We start from the raw sequence: 13,304 nt of genomic DNA, 5'->3' as shown, positions 1-13,304 counted from the left end.
AGTGTTGATGCTCCTCACTTAATAAATATTACACATGTGGTCAGAGGCAGAGTAGCCTAAACACAGAATTTTAGTCTCACACTGAAAACTACAACTTTCAGCCCATGAACACACCTGCACTCAGTAAAAACTGGCAACTGGAAGTTTAATTAAGTATACTGAAGTAACTACAAACATTTAGAGATTTGTACTGTATTATAATTAGGTTGAAGGTTGAGACTCTGTGTATAAGTCGAATCAAACTGAGGTCTATTCACTGTACCAATGGAGAGATCTGTTCATGTTTGTACAGACACTGTAGTGAATGAATCAGAACTGTAATGGGGTCAGCCGGGGTCATAGGGTATGAGTTCCCTGATTGGGTCTGTTAAACTGATCCAATCAGGGAGCCCTGGCTGACATATATAAGCAGGAGTATCAGAGGTTCCATTCACTCTGAGAACTGGCCCTGAAGGAGCCGGATCAATGTCAAGGATTCTCCGAACGTAAATAAAGGGTGTCTCGGTGACAGAATACCAGCCTATGTGGAATTATTCAGCTGAGTTTGATAAACATGCTCTGATCTATTGATCTGCATTGCTTCTCCTTTCACTCACACTCATGGAGCGGTAAGGAGTCCAGGACACACGCTTGATCTGAATTACCTCAGTCACCTTCAGCAGGGAAGATCTCAGGGAGATTGTAATGGCCCCCAACCCACCTGAATAGAGATTAGATTTTTAAACATCAAAATCTGATCGCTAACCAGTGAACCCTGCTCAAACTAAATAACTATGGATCAGGGGTGAGGATGACATGGGGCTTGAAGCACAGTTTAATGTAAATCAGGACCATAAGGTTTGGAATATTGGAAAATTAGAAAAGAATTGTGTGGCATATTCAAACAAAATAGATGTTGGAAGTCCCTCTTTGCGAGACTATGTATGTATGTATGTCCGGAGTTGAAATGTCTAATACTAAAGGACATGCATTTAAGGTAAGAGGGGGAAAGTTCAAAGGAGGGGCAAGTTTTTAACCGAGAGAGTGGTCGCTGCCTACAATGCACTACCAGGGGTAGTGGTGGAGGCAGATGTGATAGGGGTGTTTAAAGGTCTTTTAGATAAGCACATGCATAAGCAAGGAATGCAGAAATATGGGCCTGGGTAGGCAGAAGGGATTCATTTAATTTGGCATCATGTTTGGCTCAGCATCGTAAGTAAAAGGGCTTATTCCTGTGTTTTCTATATTCAATGTATTATAACACCTTCTAAGTTCTCCCTGTGTTTTATGTTGTCTCTACAAATCCTTTCCGCTTTCTGGGATAAAATTCAAAGGATATGGTCCTCCCCGTCAGGAACCTTGGCCCAAACAGTTATCATATATCTGTCCGAGTCCTGGAAGTGAGGTTGATGAGCTGCCCTTCAATGGGACTGGGGAGGGGTGTGGGGTAGATGGGTGAGGGGTGTGGGGCAGATGGGTGAGGGGTGTGGGGCAGGAGGGGTGTGGGATGTTGGAGGAGCGGAGTGGGATATATGGGGGAGGGGTGTGGGATGTTCGGGGAGGGAAGTGGGACATATGGGGAAGGGGTGTGGGATAAGTGGGGGAGGGGTGTGGGGGAGGGGTGTGGGGTAGGTGTGGGAGGGGTGTGGGATAGGTGGTGGAGGGGTGTGGGGTAGTGAGGGAGGTATGGGGTGATGGGGAGGGGTATGAGGTAAGTGGAGGAGGTATGTGGGATAGGTGGGGGAGGGATGTGTGATAGGTGGGGGAGGCGTGTGAGGTAAGTGGGGGAGGTATGTGGGATAGGTGGGGGAGGGATGTGTGATAGGTGGGGGAGGGGTGTGGGGGTTGGGAGAGTGGTATGGGGTAGGTGGGGGAGGGGTGTGGGGTAGGTGGGGAGGGGTGTAGAAGCAGGGCAGAAACTGAAAACCTCTGGCTCAACTCCAGTTCCTCTCAGGTGAAGGTGACAGGGGCCCTTGTGTTTAGCACAGTTACTCACTGGGGGAGTCTGAGCAATGTTTGACACAGCAATATTCCAATTCCATTTGCACGAGGCTAGCACTGCAAAGATCAAAGGAGGTGGATGGCAAAAAATATCGTAGCAAAGCATATTTCTCCCAGAAGAAAATTATTGAAGGCTTGCAAAAAGTGCAGCAAAAGTGCTAACTCAGAGCTTACATGAGGAATTAATCCAGCAAGTCAGGGCATACCGGGACTGACCGTATGTTTCAGATTATTCAGCACCTTCGGAGGTCTGTGATATCATTAGTTCAGTGTAGCTTGAGAAACGCAGTTATATTATACCTCACTGGGGTGGTCTGCTGGAAATCAAACCCAGATATTCCTGGAATTGGGGCTTAGAAATGTTGACTCTCAAAGTACACAAAGTCCCCAGTTTATATGTCTGATAGGCTCAGGTTCACAGAAAACACTGACTATGTTTCTATACTTAAACTGCTTTTCTCTTTACAATTACATCAATTATAGTCTCCGGTAAACAGTAATGAACTGTCAACACATAATCCCACTGGTTATAACTCTAAAACCCTCACCTAAACCTCACACCTGGCCTGACATCCAAAAACATTGGTGTTTGGGTGGAGGGAAAAAATGAATGGGGAAACAGTTCAATGGCTGCAGTCCGTAGTGCTCACTGCCAAGATATTTTAGTTATTCAATTTCTCATCTCCAGGCTGTTTTCACCTCTCGAAAGTAGGGACAGGTAATTTTAAAATTTTAATGGGATGTGGGTGTCACTATAGCATACCCCCAGTTGCCCAGAGGGCAATTACGAGTCAAATGCATTGCCTGGGATCTGGAGTCACATGTCGGCCAGACCAGGTAAGGCCAGCAAATTTCTTTCCCTAAAGGACAGTAATGAATCTGATAGGTTTTTACAACAATTGACAAAGGTTCAATGGTCACCAGATTTTTTATTGAATTCAAATTTCACCATCTGTCATGATGCAGTTTACATCCCTGTCTCCAGAATATTAGCTGAGGGTTCTGGATTACTAGGAGAAAGTGAGGTCTGCAGATGCTGGAGATCAGAGCTGAATGCCCAAAACATCGATTCTCCTGTTCCTTGGATGCTGCCTGACCTGCTGTGCTTTACCAGCAACACATTTTCAGTTCTGGATTACTAGTCCAGTGAAGCTATCAATACACCACAGCCTCCCCTATTCGACTGATACACTAATTGCAAACTCTCTGAATTACTGTTAAAGATCACAGATTGCAGCAAATGGCGGCTTCCTTTAGGTTTCATATATTTCACTGGAAGGAAAAACACACCTTCTGCCACTTGCAGCAGTCCAAAGGCTTCTGCCAGCAACATTCACACCCACAAGCTGTTCAGCTGCTCAGGAACCAATCAGATCATTGTTGTCAGGCAGATGGCTTTTGGCATCCACAATTCGTCGCAATTCCATAAACCAATAAGCGACCCTGTTGACAGCTGAATCACACCTTTTACACTCTTTGGTGCTGGTCTAACTACAAAACAACCATAGCTCCATTGCTTAAACATTATAGGTCAGGGCACACTCTGGGCTGTCTGGTTGTTTCAGATTATACAGCACCTTCAGAAGTCTATTAGGTAAGTGTAGTTTGAGGGATGTGATTACTGTTACACTTCACTGGGGTAGTACACTAGCCCAGTGGGAGTCAGGTAGCTCGCTTTTAAAAACTGCACCAATCCTTTTTCCAGTTAGGTCAGAATCAAACACAGAGAAAAATGAAAAGATACTGCCTTCACATTACTTACTGGGTTATCAGGACGGAGCTTCTTGGAGGGCGGTCCTCCATCCTCTGGGTGAAGCATGTAGTATAGGCGTACCTTGTTTGCATGTTTCTTACTCTGCGAAAATACAAAAGGACACACGGCTTAGGAGCAAAGAACGATTCACACAATCTTTCATAAAACATGAGGAAGCGGGTCATTGAATAAGGGAAGTCATTCAAACACATTAAACACGTTCCCATCCACTCACAGAGCAATCTGGAATTTAGAACTGCTGCTGGCCATTTGACCCTTTGCCCTTGCTTCACCATTCAGTGAGGCAACGGCTGATCTGATTGCTCCATATTCCCTCCTACCTCCATAAGCTCTCACTTGCTTTCTTACCAAGAATCCAAATACCCCTGCCTTAAAGTCATAGAGATGTACAGCACAGAGACAGACCCCTTGGTCCAACACTTCCTAAACTCATCTAGTCCCATTTGCCCGCATTTGGCCCATTTTCCTCTAAACCCTTCCTATTCCAGGTGCCTTTTTAATGTTGTAATTGTACCAGCCTCCACCACTTCCCCTGGCAGCTCATTCCATACACGTACCACTCTGCGTGAAAAGGTAGGCCATCAGTTCCCTTTTAAATCTTTTCCCTCTCACCTTAAACCTAGGGCCTTTAGTTTTGGATTCCCCTGGGAAAAAGACTTTACCTATTCACCAAATCTGTGCCCCTTAGTAGTTTATAATCCTCGATAAGACCACCCCTCAGTTTTTTGATGCTCCAGGGAACATGGCCCGAGCTTAAAGTCATTCAAAGACCCTGCTTTCACCAGCTTTTTAAGATGTGGAGAGGACATTTCCATTTGTGGACGAGTCTAAACCTATGGGTCCCTGTTTAAAAATAAGGGGGTCACCAATTTAATACAGAGGTGAAAGCATTTTATTCTCACAGAGGGTCTTTGGAACTCTCTCCCTCAAAAGGTGTTGGAAGCAGATTCTTCCACTCATGTTTCCTTTGCCCAAGACCACAACGAATTACAGAGAATAGTGAACACAGCCCAGTCCATCGCACAACTGGCCTTCCATCCATTGACTCTGTCGATATAAGCCGCTGCCTGGGGAGAGCAGCCAACAAAACCAAAGACCCCTCCCATCCCGGTTATACTCTCTTCCACTGTCTTCTGTTGGACTGAAGATACAAATATGTACCAAACGATTCAAGAACAGCTTCTTCCGCGCTGTTATCAGAATTATGAATAGACCTCTCATATACAAAGGAACCTTGATTATCTGAAGTACACGGATGGGGAGTTTTTCGTTTGGTTAATCGAATTCCGGATAATCGAATGCCGGATAACATTGTTTAGCTGAGCATAGGGACATTGCGATCTTGCCAGATAATCTGATATTCGGATAATCAAATGCCAGATAATCGAGGTTCCTCTGCAATAGAGTTGATCTTTCTCTGCACCCTCTCTGTAGCTGTGACATTATATTCTGCATTCTGTTCAATTCCCCTGATGTACTTAGGTATGATTTGGCTGGATAGCACACAAAACAATACTTTTCACTATATCTTAGTACTTGACAATAATAAATCAAATCAAATCAAATTTTGAAGTGGAGGTAGGTAGATTCTTGATAGGCACGGCAAAGTAAGGTTATCGGGAAGTGTTGAATAATTAGATCAGCCATGACCTTATTGAACAGCAGAGCAGATTTGAGGGGTAGAATGGCCTCCTCATGATCCTAATTTGTACACTCACATGTCCTTGCATTGCAACTCTCTGCTGAGTGTCAGAAGTCATGCACAGGTCAGTAACAGATGACACAGTGAACATTCTGTGACATTTTAAAATTGTGATGCTCTTTTGCAGAAACGCCTAAAGGCACGACGGATCTTCTAAGTAATTGTCGAAACATTTGGGGTGAGTTTTGTCAGAGCTGAATTTTTTTCAGGGAGACTGCCACTGGGATTACAATCGAATCCTAAGCCCACACTCTGCATGACCTGCTGATATTCAGCTCTACTGACAGTAATATGCCCTGATGGTGGGACTGCATTCAAGAGATGACCCAACGTGGCTGCTGGTGATTTTACCACTATCACACCTCTCACTCGCCTTCCTGTCGGCCAATAAAATCCAGGACAACAAAATTTCGGTACATCACAGTGAATTATTAATTGGTCTATTACAGAGAAAAAATAAGATTAACACTAGACAATAGAGATAAAAGAGCCAGACTAGATAATAGGGCCAGTGCAGGCAAGATAGGCCAAATGACCTCTTTCTACATCTCAATAATTCTATGATTTGATAGTGACTGGTTCAGCCAGTTTAATAGCTGTCAGAAATCTAGATATAGATCCAAGAACCTTTCTACAGTTAAGTGAAAAATACCGGGAAAATGGTTAAGTCAGTATTTTTTTTAAAACACACCCTTTGTGTGTCATGAACTTACAAAAATAAAAATAATTCTTTTGGAGCACAATAGTAGCAGCTGAGATCTAGAAAGGAGCAAAATCTTTCGTGTTACCCTGGAAACAGTAAGATGTATTGACCTCACAACCAAGGACATAAGCATTATGAACTGCAAGGAATGGCCTGTCATAGTTGACTAGTGGTGCAGTGGATAAATTATTTACAGTATATTATCCAATACTGTTGAGTAGCAGGACTCAAAGTTACAGTCGCTGTTCCACAGTGGATGGCTGGCCAGTCACAAGTGGAGCCAACTTCCCATCACCTCCGGCTGTGTGAAGGTGAGCAGCAAAAACAGTCAGACCTCTTATTGCATTGTTTCAACTGCCTGAGGTAAAAGGCAAAAGGTTGTGAGTTCAAACCCCACTTCAGAGACTTGACCAGACAATCCAAGTGCAGGGCAGAGGGAGTGCTCCACTATTGCTGTTCTTCAGGAGGACATTTTTGAGGCCTGTTTGCTCTCTCAGATCGATGCAAAAGATGCCACAACCTGAAGAACATAGGAATTTCCTGACTGATACTTGTATCTCAACCGACATCATAAGAAAAGAAGTCACTGTCATTTTGGAGGAGGTTAGTGTATATAAGTTGGCAGCTGTTTTTCCACATTACATCAATGAGCGCATTTCAAAGAGGTGCTCAATTTAGCTTCCCGATTCCTGAAGGAAACCCTCACCCACCAATCCTTAAATCCCCCTGTCCATTGTTTATAACACACCGACTTGTCCCAACTCTGGGTGTGAAGTGAGCAATGTCGGTGGGCTTGAGGGGGTGTATTTAAATTGCAATGATCGCCCAGGCTGTCAGCAGGAACACTGAGGTGACCCAGGTTCCAGTCTGGAAAACTCCATGGTGTTTTCCCAACCCTCCATTGAATGAGACAAAGGGAATCCCCTTTGCGAAGTGACTGCCACCTGCTGGGTGATTGGCAGCATTACAGCAGAGGAATGAGAATCGATCCATTCAATACAAGAGCCAACCCTCAACCTGTATTTATGCAGCATCCTGAATGTCATAAAATGTCCGCCTGCACTTCACAAGGGCATTACAAAATAATAGTAGACACTGAGCCACATAGGATATTATCAGACCAGATTTCCAAAGCTTGGTCAAGGGCTCAGTTTTGTGGAGCATATTAAATTAGGGTGGCATGGTGGCTCAGTGGTTAGCACTGCTCCCTCCCAGCTCTAGGTACCCTTGGGTGACCGTCTGTGTGATGTTTGCACATTGCCCCTGTGGGTTTTCTCCCACAGTCCAAAGATATACAGGTTTGGTCATGGGGAAATGTAGGTAGGCTGCTCTTAGGAGGATTGGTATGGGCTGAATGGCCTGCTTCCACACTGTAGGGATTCTATGAAAGAGGGAGAGAATGGAATTGAGGTGAAGTTTAAATTTGCAAATCCAGAATTTTGAGACAACTGCCAATGGATGAGCGATTAATATGGGGGATGCTCAATAGGCCGGAATTAAACCTCCATTTCCTCTCAGCTTCCCTCTCAATTCCGGTAATGTTGCTGCTTCCCTTTCTGACCCACCTGACAATTTCGACCTGCATCTCCCTTTCCTGAAACCGGGTTCTGATTTACAATTCAAACAACATCACTGGAAACCATAACATTGCAGTCAGTGGGAGCTTGCTGTGCACAGACTGGCTGCTGTTCCTCAGCAGTCACCATGTTTCACAGTGTAAAGTTCTTTGGGAGGTCTTGAGGCAGAAGGATTATGTTTCTGGTTCACTTCGATTGGACTAATTTATCGCAGAGTGGAGTCAGGCTTGAAATAACTCCAAAGAGGCCGGTATCCTGTCACCACCTTCCAAACCCACGACCACTTCCATCTAGAAGGACAAGGGCAGCAGATGCATCGGAACTCCATCACTTTCAAGTTCCCTCCAAGCCACTCACCATCCAGATTTGAAAATATATCACCGTTCCTTCACTATCGTTGGGTCAAAATCCTGGCATTCCCTCCCTAAGGGATTGTGGGTATACCCATAGTAGTTGGACTGCAGGAAGCAGCTCACCACCACCTTCTCAAGGGCAACTAGGGATGGGTAATTAAAAAGTTGGCCAGCCAGCAATGCCCACGTCCCAGAAATGAATTAAAAAAAACCAAGTGACCCTGTATTTACACACAAATAGTCCTTGTCTTTAGTTCTGCCTCATTCAAAGTGTCAGAATCTCTGACATTCCCCTTCCTCTGTCAGCCTGGGCTCCCATATTGGACTGGATTCACTAAACGTGTGAATGGTTAGTTGGATGGTAACCTCCTCTCCCCTCAACCCTGGCTAGCTCCAAAGCCAGAATGTAGCTCCTTTAATTCCCCATGTATCCCAAAGCAGTAGTGATGCAGTGGGTAGAGTCCCTGCCTTTGGCCAGAAGACCAAGGTTCAAAACCCACCTTGGGGCTTGCTCCCCATGGAAAGCATGTCTGTAACATGGACAATCAAGTTAAGGGTGAACTTGTCAAGTCTATCCAACATGTGCCAATAACCAGAGTCGGAGAGATTCATAGAATCAAAGAATCCCTACAGTGTGGAAGTAGGCCATTCGGCCCATCAAGTCCACATCGACCCTCTGAAGAGCGTCCCACCCACATCTCTGGACACTACGGTCAATTTACCATGACCAATCCACCTAACCTGCACGTCTTTGGACTGTGGGAGGAAACCCACGCAGACACGGGGAGAATGTACAAACTCCACACAGACAGTTACACATGGCTGGAATAGCACCAGGTCCCTGGAGCTGTGAGGCAGCTTTGCTAACCACTGAGCCACCGTGCCATCCCTGGTGACAAAAAGAACATTGAATTCTCTGTTAGTTAATCATAACTCTGGGACTAGAGTGTGCATATTGCCATGGGGGGTGGGTGGGGAGTAGGCTGCTTTTTGGTTCAGTTATCATAGAATGCCTAAACTGTAGACACAGACCATTCAGCCCATCAAGTCCACACTGGCCCTCCCATCCAAATCCACATCCCTACCCTCTCCCTGTAGCCCTGCACTCCCAATGGCTAACCCACCTAGCCTGCTCATCCCTGGACACTTTGGGCAATTTAGCATGGCCAAACCACCTAACCTGCACATCTTTGGACTGTGGGAGGAAACTGGAGCACCCAGAAGAAAGTCATATAGACACAGAGAGAACGTGCAAACTCCTTACAGCCAGTCACCCAAGGGTGGGATCAAACCTGTGTCGCTGTTGTGAGGCAGCAGTACTAATCACTGAGCCATGTGCCACTCCAGATGGCCGTGCGGGAACATTTTGATGCCAATCAATGGGGCTTTGATCTCCATTCTGCCTGTGGTAGATTTGAGACCTGTACCTTGCCCTACCTGTGGTGCTGAGGGTAAAACCTACTGTTGGCAGGGAATTGAAGAATGAGGGCTGTCTATTCAAAACAGTGGCAAGACAATGCTCATCAGGAAATCCCAGTCTCTAACATCTGAGTGTGTAACTACACTGCACCAAAATGTGTTGAAAATAAGTTAAAATACTGTTTCTTCTCATCATGCATTCTCAAATAAATTACTTTGTCAAGTGCCAGTTTATATTATAATTATTTGCTTCTCGTTTTATTACCAAACTGACATTAACTGAATAACAAAAATTTTTATGAAGCATTTAATGGCAAGTATTTCATGAAACAGCCTGAAACTGATAGTAGGGACAAACTACAGCAGATGCTGGAATCTGTCCTGAAAACACCAAATGCTGGAGATCACTGCGGGTCAGGCAACATCCGTGGAGAGAAAGCAAGCTAACATTTTGAGTCTAGATGACTCTTCATCAGAGGTCCAATGAAGAGTCATCTAGATTTGAAACGTTAGCTTGCTCTCTCCCCACGGATGTTGTCTGACCTGCTGTGATCTCCAGCATTTGGTGTTTTCAGTCCGAACCTGATGTTTGCTGTAGCTGCACTGAGTTTGCAGCAAGACACAAACCAGAGTTTGGGAGTGCTGGATGGAGAGAAAGTGAGAGATGGAACGTGTAAGTGAAAGACAGAGAACAAAACACTGCAGATACAACAGAAGAAATTAAGGATTTGCATTTTACAAGTCCATGGGATTGCCCAATTACGTGCAGTTACTTTGGCACACAGCAAGATTCCAGAAACAGTGATAGGATAATGACTAGATAGTCCAATTTGTGATATTGTTTGAGGTATAAATATTGACTAGGTCACTGGAAGGAATTCCCATCCCATTCTCCAAAATATGGTCACGAGATCCTTTATTTTTACCTGAGAAGGCAGGTGGGGGTTTTGATTTCAGGTCTCATCCTAAAAATTGTTCCTTCAACAGTCCAGCGCTTACTCAGTACCATGCTGGAGTGTCAGCTTAGAGTTTCATGCTTCACTCTCTGGAATAGGACATAAACCCACAACCTTTTATTCCAGCATTTATTACCCATCTCTAATTGTCCAGGTAAGAGTGGCAGTTCCCTTCCCTAAAGGAATATGAATGAACCCAGTGGGTTTTATTCTGATTATCAGCAATGGTTTGTTATGAAGTTGTGGGTGTACTGTTCCTTGAAGGGAGTTGAAATTTCTGGCTAGCACAGTGTTCTGAACAAGGTAACAATGTAACGTTTGGTCAAATAGCTAGAAGTAGTTGGGTTGCTAAGAGACTGAAACAAATTCAAATTTGGTCAATCAGTTTAAATTATGCCCCAAGATACCAAATTCCAATCAAGATTGAATTTAGTATATTGATAATATTAAAACCAATGAAACGATCCAACGTTTTGGGGTATAAATATCAGTCATTTTTAACAGTTAGCCAGAAGAGAGAACTGCCAAAAGACCAACAGATGTAGGTTGCTAGTTTAAGAGCTCTCTGAGAGGCACCAGTCTGTGGATGAACCCTGCACAGCAGAACATTGAGGCCAACCTGAAGAGAGAATCTACAGAGGAAACTCGGCAAAGCTGACTGGTTTTGAAATGTGATTTTTTTTGGTAAATCGTAATCGGGATTTTTTATCGGACTAGTAGAGGGGGAGGTAAAAGATAGGTTTAAGAGAAAGGATTTGTAAATAGTTGTTAGTTCATATTCTCTGTTAGACTTAAAGAATAAAGTTGTTAATTTTTGCTTTAAATAGAGACCTCTGGGATAGCTGTTTGCCTCTTGAATTTCAACAGATTAAAGCACGCAATGAAGCTTTTCTGTGTTGCTGGTTAAATTAGCAAAGGGATTTACCCATGTCGTAACAGGTTTTATAATCAACATGCTCTCTTATTTCCCAGATTATTGTTGAATTCAAATTCCAGCATATGCCCCAGCTGGCTTTAAACCCAGATCCCCAGAATATTACTGGGGTCTCTGGAGTTAACTGTTTAATCAATAATACCACGAGACCATCGCCTCCCCCTCACTCTGACTCAGAGTGCTACTAATGGAGAAAGTAAGGTCTGCAGATGCTGGAGATCAGAGCTGGAAATGTGTTGCTGGAAAAGCGCAGCAGGTCAGGCAGCATCCAGGGAACAGGAGAATCGACGTTTCGGGCATAAGCCCTTCTTCCTGAAGAAGGGCTTATGCCCGAAACGTCAATTCTCCTGTTCCCTGGATGCTGCCTGACCTGCTGCGCTTTTCCAGCAACACATTTCCAGTGCTACTAATGGAGTCTTGTACACAGCAGATATATTTCAGGAGCAAGGTAGAGGCAGAAGCGTGAAAGAGGGAAAGAAAAGCAAATATGAAGAAAGGACTGAAAGATGCTGGAAGAGATTAGGGATACCTTATAACATCTAAGAAGTATTTAGATGTACACTAGTGATGCCAAGGCAAACAAGGTTCTGGGAGAAAGTGAGGGCTGCAGATGCTGGAGTTCAGAATCAAGAGTGTGGTGCTGGAAGAGCTCAGCAGGTCAGGAAGCCTCAGAGGAGCAGGAGAATTGACGTTTTGGGCATAAGTCTTCCTGATGAAGGGCTTATGCCTGAAATGTTGATTCTCCTGCTGCTTGGATGCTGCCTGATCTGCTGTGCTTTTCCAGCACCACATTTTTGATACAAAGTTCAGGCCAAATGTTGGAGAATGGGACTAAAATAGTTAGGTGGTTGGTTTTAGCTCAATAGACTGAACGGCCTTTTTCCTATGGTGTAGAAGTCTGTGAGGAGAAAGTGAGGTCTGCAGACGCTGGAGATCAAAGCTGAAACTTTATTGCTGGAACAGCACAGCAGGTCAGGCAGCATCTAGGGAACAGAAGATTCGACGTTTCGGGCACATGCCCTTCTTCAGGAAGTCTGTGACTCTATCACTGTTTCATGTGTAACTGTGACACACTTTAACTATTTAAAGGTGAGGCAGACATATGAGTCCAATTACTCTGATCCTTGGGCTTTTCCTCCTATCTGACCCAGGTTTAATTCATCCTTCTGTCTGCAACTACCATTCCACTATTACTAATTTGCATTACCACCAACGTGATAATGACAAGACAAAAACCCATTTGTCAGTGTTGCTGACTGAGGGATGAAGTGGATGAGCCAGTGTTGGACTGGAGTGGACAAAGTTAAAAATCATACAACACTAGGTTATAGTCCAACAAGTTTATTTGGAGGCACTGGCTTTCGGAGCACTGCTTCAACCACCTGGTGAAGGAGCAGCGCTCTGAAAGCTAGTGCTTCCAAATAAACCTGCTGGACTATAACCTGGTGTTGAGTGATTTTTAACATTGTCTGAGGGATGACTGCCCTTACACACCAGGGAGGATTTTTCTGTTTTTCTTCATTAATTGCACAGTTAGATCTTTCTCTCCAAACCTTGCAGCTTCCTGAATTGGAACAACATTACTGTTCCTTCACAGTTGCTGGGTCAAAATCTGGGAATTCCTGCCCCAGCAGCACTAGATGTACCTATCTGCAAAGCCCCCACCTAATCTGTTCAACAAGGTATATCATCACCACCTTCGAGGGCAATTAGGGACTAACGTTGGCCCAGCCAGTGATATCCACATCCTGTGAAAGAATTTAACATCTCATCCAAAGAAGCTTCCATATTCCTTTGAAGATTGTTAGTCTTTGTACTCAGGTCTCTGGCCTTATTATTCCTGTCTTCACTGAGTTGAAGTGGTTTATATTCTTTGACATTAGCTTCAAAATTGCAGAATTCATTT

General features: G+C 44.3%; 1 protein-coding gene across 3 annotated transcripts in view; it reads right to left on the bottom strand.

The window, feature by feature from the left end:
- LOC122561310 (zinc finger matrin-type protein 4) overlaps window positions 1–13,304 on the bottom strand; it is a 383,561-nt gene that overhangs the window by 357,055 nt on the left and 13,202 nt on the right. For all 3 annotated transcript variants that reach the window (XM_043712992.2, XM_043712994.2, XM_043712993.2), the window contains one exon: window positions 3,743–3,835. In XM_043712992.2, the coding sequence (XP_043568927.2) occupies window positions 3,743–3,835 (93 nt within the window). The remainder of the gene's footprint in view (window positions 1–3,742; window positions 3,836–13,304) is intronic.

The sequence above is a fragment of the Chiloscyllium plagiosum genome, unplaced genomic scaffold, assembly GCF_037043375.1.
Source record: "Chiloscyllium plagiosum isolate Xiang-an unplaced genomic scaffold, Cpla_swu_hap1 HiC_scaffold_22, whole genome shotgun sequence".
Lineage (NCBI taxonomy): Eukaryota > Metazoa > Chordata > Chondrichthyes > Orectolobiformes > Hemiscylliidae > Chiloscyllium > Chiloscyllium plagiosum.
Note: the sequence above shows the minus strand (reverse complement) of the source record. Positions and strands in the feature narration are given on the sequence as shown.